Source organism: Lutjanus erythropterus, chromosome 11 (genome assembly GCF_056507025.1).
Source record: "Lutjanus erythropterus isolate fLutEry1 chromosome 11, fLutEry1.hap2, whole genome shotgun sequence".
Classification (NCBI taxonomy): domain Eukaryota; kingdom Metazoa; phylum Chordata; class Actinopteri; order Lutjaniformes; family Lutjanidae; genus Lutjanus; species Lutjanus erythropterus.
The window spans coordinates 25,193,541-25,209,476 of NC_139327.1; the positions used below are offsets into that span (position 1 = coordinate 25,193,541).

The 15,936-nt window shown below is 39.2% G+C and overlaps 1 protein-coding gene across 1 annotated transcript in view; it reads left to right on the plus strand.

Moving 5' to 3' along the window:
• The first annotated feature begins 6,266 nt into the window (after positions 1-6,266).
• fryb (furry homolog b (Drosophila)) overlaps positions 6,267-15,936 on the plus strand; it is a 66,564-nt gene continuing 56,894 nt past the window's right edge. Inside the window, exon 1 of the mRNA XM_084729795.1 lies at positions 6,267-7,533. Within this exon, the coding sequence (XP_084585921.1) occupies positions 7,254-7,533 (280 nt within the window). The 5' untranslated portion in view covers positions 6,267-7,253. The remainder of the gene's footprint in view (positions 7,534-15,936) is intronic.

Here is a 15,936-nt window from a genome sequence, read left to right on the forward strand (position 1 = left end):
TATACTCAGTTGTCTGTGCAGTAATCATAGTTTTTGCTGTTATGTAATTGCTACAATTCATGGTTATTTTTGTGTTGTGAAAGTTTAAGCTTAATAGATTTTTATGAGATTCTAGGGCTGGGGGATATGGCTGAAAAAAAATCACAATTCACAATAAAATATTTAACTTAATTTGATATCGATAATTACTGATCATTTTTAATTACCTATTTTTGATAAAGACAAGGAGAAAAAAGGTAGAATTGAACAACTCTATCTATCAACCCACACAGGAAATAGACTGAATAGACTTCATCGCAGTTTCCTGTACTAGGGCAGGGCAATATATAAATATTATATTGTTATCAGGACATGAGGCTTTATGTTATCTTAGATTTTGGATATCATTATATTGCATTATTATTGTATTTGTTGTTGTCATTGTATTAGCATAAGTGTTGTCTTTTCCTGGTTTTAAAGGCTATATTTATGGCTGCAACTAACAATTATTTACATAGTTGATTTATCAGTTGATTATTTTCTCAATTAATCTATTAATAGTTGTTTGTGAATGAAGAAAAATCATTGTGTCCCAAAGACTAAGCTTATGTCCTAATATGTCTTGTTTTACTCACAACCCAAAGATATTCAGTTTATTGTCATAGAGGAGCAAAGAAACCAAAAAATATTCACATTTAAGAAGCTGAAATCAGAGAATTTTGACTTTTTTCTTTAAAAAAAATACTCAAACAGATTAATCGATTGTCAAAGTAGTTGATGATTACTTTGATAATCGATTATTAACCAATTAATCGATTAATCATTGTAGCTCTAGCTGTATTATAATAAAACTGATGTAATTTTCTGAACTTATCAGACTGTTCTGTGTTTTGCTTTCACTCACTAAATCATTTTATTCACACTACTGATTTATCAAAAATCTCATTATGTTCATATTTTGAACACACTAATAGTCACAGTCCCTATAATATTGTCACAATATTGATGGAGTGTCCTTTTTTTCCCCATAATGCCCGGCTTTACTTTAGACCTACAGTTGGATAGTTGATTCTACAGCAATGCATCATATTCTATAAGCTCATCACTATTTGAGAATTTTTGGCATGTTATTTTAGACAAATTGCACATATTGAGATATAGGTCTATATTGTACATTGTGGCACGGCCTAAAAGTGTTGAGATATTATTTATGAGCCATATCACCCAGCCCTATGCTGTGCTCACTTTCTTTCTCCACACTGCTTCTGTTGATGTGTCACATGTCGATGGTGCAACTGAACAGCATACCTGTTTAATAATTGGCTTTTTGAGTATCAATCGTAGCTCAGTTATCAAGCGATATGATAGGCTGTTTATGAGCATGGGCATATTTGCTGGTGATTTGCTTTTAGTGCATTTAAGTGAAACTATTGAACATTTTATTGAAGAATGTTCTTTTTTTTGCAGCGTTTCTTGATGATACATATTGCTGTTGCTTTATTGCCCAGGCCTGTTCTACATGTGAAAGGCCTAAAATATTTTCAGCTGATTTCATGTGTGCTTGATGTTTTTGTATTACCTGATACTGCTGTCCTGTAGCCTGGTTCCACACCTCTGCTACTCACAACCAAGCAGATAATCAGTTTGATTATCAGGCTGTTGCTGCCCTGGTACCTGCTAATGATGATCACAAAGCTGTAGATGGCCTGTAGGCTCCAAAACCTGTCAAGAGGGACGTTGCAAATAAAAACATCACTGCAAGGAGAAGTGAAAGAAAAGTGAAAGTTTTACTTTCATTCTGAGGCATGTGTGCAGCAGATCACAGTCAGCATAATGCCAGTACAAACATCAATAATTTATTCTATCATAAGCATCAATAACAGTATATAATTACAGGATATGAAATAAAAGGTTGCTCAAGCATTGTTACTTGGTACGTGCTTTAACTAACATCATATCCTTATTGGTGCTGGTGTTGACAAGTACTGAAAATATGTACTCGATTAGCCTACATCGTACACTGGATAAATCTCAAGCTGCAACTGGGAGCAGAAATGTTTGTGATGGAGAGCTGCATTGTTTGTCACAAAGAGGCCATCCTGTCATTAATTTTACCCTTCGTCCCAATGAACCCCTGAACTGGAGACTTTCTAAAGTGCATAAGCCAAAAGTAAACTTGTTTATGCCTTCAGGTCTCCTGTTAGACCGGGTTGCTGAGCATCTAGGGCAATCTGGGCAACTGTTAACATGACAACATATTTGAGTGACAGGAGAATTAAAAGGTTTTCCGTTGTAGGAGAGGTCTCAGAGGGTGCAATTTAAATAAGGATGATAATCAGAGAAGAAGTGCGTCGTGGGGTGAGGCTGCTTTCGAGCCAGTGTTAAAGCAAGGTAAATAACAAGACACATACCCGAAAAAGGTGTGTGGTGTCTGCTGATAACATCTTGTGTGGTATGCTCAAAAGGCACCATTCATGGTCCAAATATAAACCATCAGGTAGCTCCCCCATCTAAATTAAAACAGAATTGCTGTCATTCTCAAATTAATTTCTTTTACTGCAAAGACTAATGCTAGATAACAGCAAAATGGGTGAAGTCAGTGGGCGATGAACTGGAAAAGTTCAGACATGGGACTGAAGAAGCAAAGGAGATTGTTTATGATAATTATAAGCAGCAAAATGCGATTGTGTCACATTCCTTGTGGCTTCCTTTTGTCCTCCATTTCTGTGTGGGAGAGGAAGTAGTTATAGATTTCAGACAGTATGTGAGGCTGGTTGGCACCACTGTGTCTTAGAGACAGAGATCTTAGTGACTGGTGAGGCCAACGGGGGCTTACTCACTGATGGTCGTACTGTAGATATTTTCAATTTTTGAACCAGACTAAAAACAGACTTTTTCTATGTGGATTTATTTTACACCGATATGACTGTGCAAAGCTGTTTTTTTTAAACAAATAACTTTATTAAAGAATTCAGTATATATTATTTAACATGTTAAATATACATATGCCAGCCAATTGTAGAAAGGCACACTGAACAAAGAATGATTAAGAATAAAATGAATAGCTAAATAAACATCGGTACTGTTCAGTATCAGTCAGTTGCTGAATATTTTAATGCCCTCTGTCAGTACTCTCAGTCAGTTATCAAAAAGACTGCCACTGACTCCAGTATTGTTTTTGTTTTGCAATTATACATACCAGATTCAACCATTCATTGCCAAAGACAATTCATGACATTTTTTGCACAGGCTTATGTCATGGCTAACTATTTTTATATAATTTCAGTAAAGAAGGAAAACATATCAGATTTATTATTTAGCAAAAGACATTTTTTTTTCACATTGCCATTTTTCTTTTCTTTCCTGGCTATTCATATTGTGATAAATATCTTATTGTGGATTTTATATTGTGGTGTTATCATAGTGTGAGGTTTTGGTATTGTTACATCCCTACTTCTCAGCGTTATCATCTGTCAGGGAATTCCTCTTGTCCTTATAAATGTTTCAATTTGTGCTAAATCTAAACCACGATTTTCTACTCTACAAGTGTTTGTATTGGTAAACGCGTATATATCGGCTGATGGATATATCGGTTATGGTCTAGTGTGATGAGAAGAACAGTTGGGATTTGGACAAAGAACCAAATGGGAAAGACACAGAAACATGAGAGTGACTGAAGGGGCGCTGAGGCAGGGGGGAAATCGTAGTTATTAAGATGGAGTTTCTGCTGACAGAGGTTTTCAGGCTAAAGAAAACAGGCCATGACCCTGTGGTTTGTGTTTCTGTTTGGGTGTGTTTGGTTGTCCCAGTCAACCAAAGCATGTCTGTACAGTGGGTGGAAGGTGATGTTTATCTCATAATAATTCATATTCAGGCTGATTTATGTACAACATCTGCCCACTAACGCAAGAAAACTTGAGGTTAAGATAATAAAAATAGGAATAATTATGATTATCACTGATGTATGTGGCATGAGAACTGACCTCCAGGGATTTTTGTGTGCATTTGAATAATAAAAATGTCTTTTTTAGACTTCCTGCTCTAGATTGTCAGCAATACACTTACTGTATTTCAGCATCAATGTTATCAACTGTCAACTCAAGAGGCTAGTTTACACAGAGTTAAGAGGAGTGCAAAGTGAAGAATAGATGGGATTATCTTGGATGTAGGAAGAGTGACATTGACTGCATTTGGCCTACTGTGTAAAAACACAACTGATTAATCAGGTCAAGCAAACAGGGGAGCGACAAACCTGCATAGCTTGTCAGAGAACCTCAGTGGCATCTGTTATCACCTATTAACCACTGTGCAGCCCGATCAGAATATCTCAAATGTAATGGTCTTTATCTTTATGTAGTAGCTTAACACATACAAGAGATTGAAAGTAGACAAAATGATTAAAAAAACATATATTGAGTAGATTTGTCGATTTGCCTCTGAAGCACCCGACTTTTTTCTTGTCAACACATTCCTGCAGACGATTGGTTAACCTGTTTGTTTTCTTTGATTAGTTGGCCCGAGTTGTCAGTTAATGACAGGACAAAAACAATCTACTGTTTGTGTGTGTTCATGTGTGTGTGTTTGTGTAGTTGTGTATGTAAGCGTGAGTGAGTCTGTCTTAATACTTGGCTGTTGTACTCCCCTAGGGGACGGCACGCCTCTCTAACTGACTTTGGCACTGTGCCTCTCTGTGCTTGTTTGCCACCTTTAACTATTTCCTTGACAGATGGTTGATGATGAAACATATTTAAAGAGAAACTGTGGCAAACTGTTAAAAATGTAATTTAAAACACCTCACTTAAAACATTTTCTTTCTCTAAAGAAGTGAGAAAAATGTTTTTCAATTTTTGTTTCATGTGCATCAGATTTTAAGCCTGAGCAGATATTGTGTTAATGTATTTTTCCTGTGCTGTGGAAGTGTGATGCACACATACAGTAGAGCAGGCAAATGTGCAACCACTGTGAAAGACAATAGCAGATCACAGCAGAGACATACTGTCGTGTTCGTCATTAAATTTACTTAAACTCATGTGGCGGTCTTTCAAAAGAGGATATGAAAGCTGTGTTGTTTTCACACCTACACACACGAGCTCTCGGGTGAGGCACTCAATGGAGCTGATGTCATGACAATAGTGGCATAAACAGCAGGAAGTCACCTCAGGGTAAGTGTCTCCTGAGAGAGAAATATACCTGCAAAGAAAGAGAGAGTACAATACAGGACAAACTAAAGTGTATGTGAGAGAACAGGGTTAGGGATAAAGGACATATATGATTATTGTTTCAGTTAAGTATTTATACTGCTTTAGTGCCTGTCTTGACTATTTTCTCATTGATCCGTGAGTTGCTTAGTCCATAAAATGGCAAGAAAATGCTAATGACTGTGTCCCAAAGTCCAAGGTGACGTGATCAAATGTCTCGCTTTGTCCAGACCCCTAAGAAATTCATTTAGAGGACTAAAGAAACCAGAAGCTAAAATCAGACAATTTGGATATTTTTTCTTAAAGAAAAATTACTCAAAATGATTATTGAAAGCAGTTTTTTGTTTAGCAAAAGTGCAGTTAAAGTGTTGAGGCAGAGGTCACGTCTTATTGTAGGACTGAGAGTGCCAGCATTACAGGACCACATGTTATCAGGGTTAGACCAAAACAGTACGCTGTACTTCCTGTCAGATTTGTTTTTGTAGATAAGGTACTGGGAGGTAATTTAGGTTTTGAGACCTGAATCAATTCCTCATTTTTAGGATGGTGTTTAAGAAGTTTATGCCATCAATAATGACTTTTTCCCAGCTATTTACATCATTACAGCGTACATAGTTGTCATTGTTTTTTAAACCAGTTCATCAATAAGAAAGATGAGTATTTAAATGTGTAGTTGTTGAGCTTTGGTGGCTGTTTATTTTTATTTATTTCTTCATCTGACAGGGACAATACATGTAGCCATTGTCACATTTAAATAAAAATGCAACACATGCAATAGGACTTTAAGCCATACCTAACTTGCAGTATTTGTTTCTGGTCAGGCTTTTAAGGAATAAAATGCAAGATACAACAGATAGAAAACCGCTGCAAATTGTAATTGAGACATCAATAACTAAAAACAAATAAGCACTACAAACATGAATTAAAACAACAATAACTAAAAATTGTCAGTTGTCAAACTGCTAAGTACCTCAGATTTATCTCTGAAATACATGTGTTAATCAAGACTAGGAGCTACGTTTCACAAAAAACACTCTCTGTCTGTTCCTGTTGAGGATTCTTCCTGTTTGTGTTTGGCTTTGTTTCCCCCTTCTGTAAAGGGGTGTGTCCACCCTCAGTAATCCTACACCATTAACACATTGAGGTTACTGTAACTGGCTAAACAGCCTCGACCAGTGAGTACAGGGACTCTGACTCTTAATCACACCCACATGCCATGTGCTGACTGTCTGAAACCGGCAGATGCATACCATTCTGTCGTGCTTTACTACTCTGTGATACGAAGAGGATGAAACAAGAAGAAGGAAACAGGTGTGTGAGAGAGGACGCAAGAAAGAAATAATTTTCTCTGTAGCCCAACAGTCCATAGTGACGGGAGGGGGTTAGTTGGAAAAACCCCCAGAGGAAAAAAAAAAAAAACAAGAGGGAGAGGGTATCAGAGAACCACCCAAACTTCCCAAACCACCCAATCAAGCTGCGTTCTTGGAATTGGATCCCTCCCTTATTCACCACCTGAGAGCAGAGAAACAGAGCGGTGCCTCAGAGACTCAGTGGAGTGAGAAAGACACAGAGAGAAAGAAACAAAGGACAGGTGAGAGCAAAAACAAGGGCACGTAAGGCGAAGACAGCTGAACTTTTACAGAGACTAAAATTGCTTCTCAAGCAAAAGAAGACACATTTTTTGAGATTTCTTTTTTTTTTTTTTAACCCAAACCAAGAGAGTGAGAAAGAAACTCTCGAGGGGAGAAACTGAACTCACAGGAGAGCTGTGTATCTGTAACAACAAAGCAATGAGCTCACTGTCTCTGGATTGAATGAGCTCGACATAAAGAGAGGAAACCTCTGTGAGAAGAAATTGGATACCAAAATGTGGATAAAGAGGAGATGAGGAAGATGAAACCAGGGATTTTAGGACTGCCTGAACAGTCTGTTTAAATCTTTTCTCCTTCAAAGTGCTGCTTCTCTGGAACAAGATTTTTTTTTGCCAGTTTTTTTTATTTCTTTCCTGCTGAGTCTACTGTCAAAACATCATGTAGCATCTCCTTGCAAGCTCTCAGGAGGGCCAGGTAGGTTTTGATGACCAGGAGTGGAGTTGATTGTGGAGACATGTCTCTGGAAGATGTAACAAGCAGCACTACCAGCCTCGGGGCTGAAAGTGGCACTTCAGACCACTGCGATGGACACTCTCAGAGCCAAGGTCAGGACCAGGAGCTGGAGAACCAGAGCCAAGGCCAGGATGGGATTGTTCTGGAGCGAATCGCCTCTCTTTCGTTGGACATGTTTGATCCCAGTGACTTCACTGGGAGGTTTACAAAGATCCAGTCCAGGTCCAGAAAGAGGACAAGGATCCTTGGAGGTGGGTGCAGACAAGCTCTTTTGTTTTCGTTTTATCAAAATGAACAAGACATGAATAGACAAGGAGTGAAGGAGGCGTCAGTGAAATGCAGCAATTAGGTTTTGTAATAATCCTGCTTTGTTTGAATGCTAATTTGTCATGACCTGAGGGGTTTCTCAGGCTGGAAAAGGTAGAAAGGCTGGTTGGACATCCAGCTGAAGTAACTAAAATATGCAGTAGATGTTTTTTTTTTTTTAATCCAATCTGGGATTTGAAAACCTTTAAGATATCTCACCACCTGTTCAGACCCCCTGTGTCTGGCCCTGTGGGCCACAACAAGGTTCTTCTTTGCTGGGACTTGAGGACTTGACTTGACAAGTTTCTTTGTTGTGGCTGTTGTTGACCCTGTGAAAAGTGATACCAGTGTTTTTAGAAAACAACAAAAGATTACTCCACTAATCCTGAGAAAAACAGACATGCTTATGTGGTTCTGAGCTCACATGTAATCGCAGTATTTTTTCACTCTTTCTCAGCTTACCTTAACTTCTGGGAATTTCATGTCCAAACACTTCCAACTGTGAGAGAGCGCCAAGACCTTAAGCTGTCAGTCAATGTCAAAGTATAATAGAACTGGGCTTATGGTGATATTAGTTATTTTATAAGAAGTACCTACAACATTTTACCAGAGTGTAGTGTCTGATTATAATAAACCTAGCAAGTACTTTTAAATGGCATTAGCAAACTTGTGTTTTAAGCATTTTGAGACAGTATTACAGCAGTTTTGTTTGTATTTCATCCCGTACTTAAACTCTCAAATGTTCCACTCATGATACACAGTTTAAAAAGAAAGCCTGTCTCTGCCTGAACTTGTAACCTTTTAGTTGCAGGATGATGTGTTTATCTGTGAGACTTGCCCTCCACCCTTGTCTACTTTGTGAAAAAATACAATAGTATTAGTTAATCTTTCAATGGACAAAGAGATCCAGTGTTTTCTTCTGTTCCTTGAGAGCCACAGACCTTATACTTTTAGTACATTTTAGCATTTTTTTAATCTATCTGAGGCTATTATGCAGAGTGAGCCAAAGATACAGTAATCACAGTCATCCTTTTTTTCCTTTCCAACATTACAACCATTGAAGGAGCAATATATAACTATTGCACATCTGAAAATGAGTACAACATTCCAAATAGCATATTGGAGCTATAATCTGTATATTAAATAGGTTGAAATCCTATTTAATATACAGTCTATGGACGGAGTTGTTTTGTCTCCTGCCTCCTCTTCCTCAGATGTGAGGAGCGCAAGACAAGTGCAACATTGTAATTTGACAATAATAACAATAAGTGATGAAGAGCTCTACAATATAAGTTGAGCAGCTGTTTATAACTGACAATTGTCTGTTAAGATGAGCCCGTTATCCTGAAAACAGAAGCCCATTGCTCTGAAAATGCAGTCTGGTGTTAGATGCCTGTCTTACTGCCTGCCAGACTCAACTTAATATATTGCTCAATTTAATTGTTATAAACATTTACTCCTTCTACAGAATTATTAATGATTTCCTCAGACTCAGTAGTAGTAGTTCAGTAGTCTTTACATTACACCTCTGAAACTAAAAGGATCACGTTGGAGAGATGTGTCAGGAAACGTCAGGAGAAGTGATTTCGGGATAAAGGCATAGCAGGGCGAGTAGAGCAGAAAGGTTGTGGCAGTTGTTTTGTATCTGACTATACATTTTTCAGTGGGATTTGGCTGCGCTTCAAAAGAAGAGAGAAAAGTGGGCGTACAATGAAAGGGGAAATCTGGAGTGAGGTAGTGCCTGCGTAACCAAGTACCACCTGCACAAACATGTCCTCTCAATAAATGAGTGCATAGATCATGTAGGTCGAATTGTCAACGCAAGAAACGCCACAGAACTGAACATTATAGGACTTTTACGCTGTGATAATGTGTGACTGAAGCTTTGATGTCGGGGGATACAGGTATGCCTGGCATGAAAACTGCCCCCACACACACACATTCTACACAAGAGTTATCTATTTGATCAAGCCAGCTGTGTCAAGGAGACACCACTGTGTGAACTATGGACCCCAAACAGTCCCTCTGCAGTTGTATGTGGCCATTGTGTGTTTGTGTGTGGGTGTGTACTTATCTGTTGTGTTATGATGGACCAGTTAACACCCACAACCATATATCAGATGAACATGTGAGAAAGATAGATAAGTGCCGAAAGTTTAGTTCTGTTGTCTTCTTTAACAGATGTAATTTATGTTGTAACTTTAGTCTCTATGATCTAGAGCTGAAGCAATTACTTAATATTGGCAGCCACTTTGGTAATTGATCAATTGTTGAATGGATAGTTCTGATTTTATGAAGTGGGTTTGTATGGGGTGTATTCCATAGTCAGTGTATTACCTGCAGTAGATGATGCCCCCTCTTTGGAGAAACAGCTGGCATCCTGGTTTAGGAAGCTAAGCGATGTACTGCTGTGGACAGGGTCAGCAGCAGAACGTATTTTAACAACCTCAAAAAGGCCCAGCTATTTAATTTTTATTTTAGTTATCCTTTATTTATCCATGCAAGTGGCATTGGGATACTAGATCTCTTCTTCCAGCAAGTTCTGGTCAAGATGGCCATACAAGCAGTTTCACATAAGACTGTTTTGCAGGTTAAAAAAAGATGTAGTGTATAAAAACCAACATACCAGTGATATCCATATCACATTTCACCACAGGTCAAGGATTATGTAAAGCAACAACACGTTTCCTTCAGGGCTGTTTGTGAAAGACCTTTAAATTTATTCAAAGGCGGAACTGCTTCTAAAGAAATGGTATTTTGCAACTTGCTCCATGCTCAGGGTGCATTAAAAGAAAAAGATATCAGTTATATCAGTTTAAACTTGCTTCAAGCAACTCTGGAGAAAGAGTGGTTGGTTTGGTTTGAGTCACCCTCCTAAAAGCATCATCATTTCATGACTTGGGGGAGAGACTCAACAATCAGTTGCGTCAATCTTTCTCCAGAGTTGTCTGTAGCAGCTTTACACTGTATTTACAAAATTTTCACCACTTAACTTTGCCATCAGATGGGCTTTTCTGACAGGAAACTGACATTAGATAAGCCAAACATCGCTCTCTCCAAAGCAACCAGACTCCTTTTGCAAACAGTAATGGGGACATTGCAAAAAGAAACAGGTTCATGTAATAACAGCGATTGTTTAGTGTAGGGGACAGATATGATTCCTTGCCCTCAATATTTATGTGTGTGTGTGTGTGTGTGTGTGTGTGTGTGTGTGTGTGTGTGTGTGTGTGTGTGCTGTGGTCAATAAATTCTTACCCATGCAACTTCTTAAAATGCCTCCATAAGAAAGATTAAACACATCTTTAAATTGGGGTTAACTGGAATGCAATGCAATGTGTGTCCTGTGCATTTGTCTGTGCGTGTGTATGAATATATGTGTGTGTGCGTGTGTGTGTGTGTGTGTGTGTGTGTGTGTGTGTGTGTGTGTGTGTGTGTGTGTGTGTGTGTGTAAAGGAGTCACATTCCAACAGCTGGCATGCCCAGGCCCCTGCTCAGAATGTGAGGAATCCTAGGAGCTCCACAAGGGTGTGTGTGTCTTTATGTCCATGAATTTTATTTGTAAGATGAGTAAATGTGCATCACCCTGTGTCAACTATATACCTATTCCCATTGTCATTTGTCATTTGCGTAGATTTTTATACCCTGGACATGAGTTGCACTCCAACAAACATATGCATGTTTCTATGTCCAACTGAACAGCTGTTCCTTCTTCACAGAGAGATCATCTCATTTACATCCACAGAAGCCCAAGATTCTTTGCTGAAGAGACAAATGGCATCTTAATTAGGAAATTTCTATTTCAAGAAACGTTGCTCTTACTGTGCTTCTGCAACTGTGTTTTCCTGTGAAACTCCAGCAGTGTTTTTCAGACTAACAAAATAAACTCAACCCTCAGCATAAGGGTGAGTAGATAATGACTGAATTTTCATTTATGGCTCAATAATGAATCCCTTTAAACAACTAAACTGTTAGCACATGTATGTGGATGCACTTTGCTTAATCTGGCCATCTATCAAGCATCATGCCAAACTGAAACAACAACTTTACTCCTCTAAAGGAAGAAATATATATGAATCTGTTATGCAATACAGCAGCTTCTTTTTATTTAAACTTTTACACACAGGGAACTTTTAGCAGCATTTTTGATTGGTCGGCACCATTCAAACATTAAACACATTGAAATTGAAATTGATTTAATCTGTTACAATTCTCTCTCTGTGGCATGTCGCTCAAAGTGTAGTATTTATGTGATAGTTGAGGCTAATGGATCGTTTCAGTCTTTTTTTTCTTTTTTCCGATGTCTGAGCCAGTGATTTTGGCCAGTATCTGACTGATACCAATGCTGAATATGAGACTGGCACATCCCTACATAGAGCAGAGCTCAGTCAAATATTATGTGGTACTAATCTTTGAGTTCAGCAGCTTGGTGCATCAGCAAGTGGAGGTTATACACAGAAAACTTGCATGGGATGTTTTGACAGCTAAAGGAGAACATCTTGCAAATCATATTTTGTTCGCTTCTCTGTGATTGTCTTGAATCTGTAAGCAGGTTAACGCATACGCAGAAATTGTTATTTGCTGATAGTATTTGGTGCAGGACGGTAATGGAGTAAGCAGAAGTTGCAGACAGGAATAGGCCTGCTGTGGTTCTCTGCTATATTTCTCCTCCTTTGAGATTAGACTGTAATTGTCTGTTAATGTGAACCAGGCCATCCTGTGCTCGGTAGCTCTCCTGTGAGCTGCAGCTTTGCTTGATACTGTATCTTATGCACTTTCTAACCCCCCCACAGTCCCCCCTTTCTCATTTTCTCTCCCCCACCCTGCCTCTGTTCTCCCTCCCTTGCCTGTTCACATGTCCTGTGGCACTTCCGCAGTTCATCCAGGGAATTACATGATGACCCTAATTATCCACTTGTACTTCCAGTCTTACTCATCCAACCACAGCATCATCGGCATGATGGTCATCATACCTTTCTGCTTACACAGACAATTGTGAGGACGACCAAGGGGTTGTATGAGGGTTTAAGGCAGAAGGAGAGAATTTTATTTTTTCTCACCAGTCTAATTGTCAGAAATGATATTTAAGTTCCTTAAGTGATCTCTCAAGAATTTACCTACACCAGTAAGGTGGAAGGTTAATATTCACCTCAAGCAAAGTACTGGTAAATATTAGTTAAAGGGTAACTTAAAGATTTTTCAGCCCTTTTCCCCATGTTTTTGTGTCTAAAGTGACTAATAGGGACCACAAACTTTGAAACTGGAAGCTCTTCGAAGACAAAGAATTACACCCACTGTAGTTAGCTGAGATTTTTTTTTTGATTGATTATAAATTTCTGCATCATTTAATAATTTAATTGCTAAGCAGTTAATTAGCTGAGCAGGTTGTCAAAACATTAGCATTGCATAGAAATTACTGCAGGTAACATAAAAAAAAGTTATTTGCTTGTGTGGCACCACCCTAATTCACTGCTGGCATTTCATTCCATTGTTTTTGGTGCAATGACAGATGGGTGTCAACTTCTGGTAAAGTGATGAACTGTTGTTCAGTTCTTCCTTACACAAGACACATTGAGCATTTTTTGCTTCCTACTGTTTGGAAACTTTCCGAACATGGGCGAATACTTCGTATAGTCCACTTCACAGGGAACTACTACATGATTGGAATACACCTTTTGACTGTCCCCAGGTGTAAGCTAATAGTTCCCATCACAGCATGTCTGTTACAGTTGTTCATTGTGTATGAGTACTTCCAATCTTATGACTCCAAAGAGCCTTTTAAATATTTAAGTTGGACTTACCATGGGACTGTATCAGACAGTCTTGTTTTATAATTTCCCTGTTCAACAAAAAAAGTCTTAATGGACTGGATCATGTACAATACTATGTCTTGTGGGTTTTTAGACTTTTAGTTGTTTATATTTGAGTTGTTTATATATACATTGACGAACAAACTACAAATATTCACATTGGTTAGAGCCTATACTTGCATAGCCAGAAGCAACATTGCCCCTCACAATGGATGCATACAATCTTGATCAAGATGGTGGGGCAGCTTGTATGTTGCCTGAGAGGCAAAATCCAGGGAAAAGATATCTGCGAATCCCTCACTGCTGCTTGTGAAGTTTAATTGCTGTAAGTGCACAGTAATAACTGAAGGCAGTTCAGATTTTTTGGCAGTTGGACATTAAAGGACAGTTTTTAGGGGCCTTTTAATGAATTAATCAAAATTAAAATTTGAAAGGAGACAACTAGAATTACTGCCTTGTTTGTATGTCTTTACCAACCAGTCTACATCCATCCAGACTCATATGATATATGTAGTGGGGACTTTGAAGGAAACTAATAAAAGAAAAAAAGAAATACATTGGAATATATCATTCCAGTGAATAATTTCCAGTGAAAAACCTCACTGAGAGTCCATTTTTTCAAAGGAGTACAAAAGACTGACAGAGATCTGAACACCATGATGTCATAGTTTATTTTTTTTCACAATTAGCATATGAATTCTTGAGTTTTGGCCAAATGTTTATTTGTGACATCACAGTGACCTTGACCTTTGACCTCAAAAATCTAATCAGTTCATCCTTGAGTCTAAATGGATGTTTGTACCAAATAAATTTGCTGAAGGGATTCTTGATATATCATGTTCACATGAACAGGACGTACAGATGGACAACCAAAACATAATGCATAATGTATTTTATTTAATATTTTTGTACTAAATTGTAAAGAGGGTTAGGGTTAGAGGTTACACACAGCAGTCGTAGACAAAAATAAAACTGTGGATGGTGCTGAGCTCTTATCGATTTAAATTGTGCATTACATTGTGAGACAAGTGTCCACCACATACACCACAAGCAACAATCAACAAAATGCAGTATGCGTGCCACACACATGTGCAGTATTGACTTGGACACTGTGAGGCAGCGATTGACCAGTTATTATTCCTGCCTGTTCGTTGGTGCTAAGTGCCTTCCACGGCTTCTCTGGGTTCTCATTGGATGAGGCGGGCTTGCAGCATGCTCACTCAGCACTTATTGTGAGACAGAGCAGGACAACAGTGATCAGGAAACATTACATTACTGCCCTTTGTCTCTTTCATCTTATTTACTCCAGTATCCCTCCTTCTACTATCGCTTCATTGTCCCTCACTCAGTGGTTTTCTCCCTCCCATCATCCCTCCCTCTATTTTCTGCACGCCCCCTGTGCAGTGCTATCTACTGTATGTTTTCCCCTCCCTCCCTCCCTCCCTCCCTCCCTCTCTCTCGCTCGCTCGCTAGCTCGCTCTCTGTCTTTCCTCTAAGAGGATTGGCTGCTTGCGTCTACCAACATCTGTGTATCACTGTCCTGAGAGAGCAAAACAGAGAGGGGATGGGGGTGTTAGCCAGCTAGATAGCAACACAGCACGCAGGCAGGGCTGAGTGCCGCTCTCTTTTTCTTTCCCTTTGACACACACACTCTCTTCCTTGTGCACGCACACACACACACACAAACAAACACGCACACACTCAGCAGCAGACAGCCGCAACATCCGCATCGCTGGCTGCCCACCCGCATCCCTCTCTCCATCTCTCTTGGTGTGCTCTCCTCTTTCTCTCACTTGCTCTGGCCGCAACGCCTCATCCTGCCGTCCTGTCCCCCCTCTGCTGTCTGTCACCGTGGCGACATAGCCTCTGCAGCCATGGCGACCAGCCAGCAGGATTCAGGCTTCTTTGACATCAGCATCAAGTCTTTGCTCAAGTCCTTAGGAGGGAGTGAGTACAGCTAACACATCACAGTTGTTGCTGGTGTGCCAAACGAATGTGTGATACAGTCTGACCGCCGAGTCGTCAGTAGATTCTGCAGCGTACAGGCTATGCTTGTTTTGTTTATGTGTCTGTGTGTGTTAGCAGTGCATGAAACTGAAAAACAGGCAGCATGCAGCATGATCCACACTGTCAATATTTGGCAATGTTACGTAATGGAATAATGGAAGATAAGGGGGGTTGAGAGAGAGAGAGACCTGCTTCAGGGGTTAGTTAAGGGTAAATCTGTCTCCTCAGCAGTTTTCTATACGAATTATACAACACATTACTCAGCAAAAGAAGACGTCTTTGACTTTGTTATAATCATTGCACCCAGAACTAAAAAATAGCCATAACAGTAAGAATATTTTTCTCATATCAGTTTGTGTACGTGTGTCATCCTGTCAGTCCTGCGTCATGTGCTGTTTACAGTCTGAAAAACTTCAATTTCTTAGTCAGTGAGTCCGTGTTTACCAAACAGAAGGTAAAGCTACTGTATGGGGCAGGCTGGGACAAATGCCCAACAGCATTATCACAGCATGAACATACTGTACTTCTCTCCAC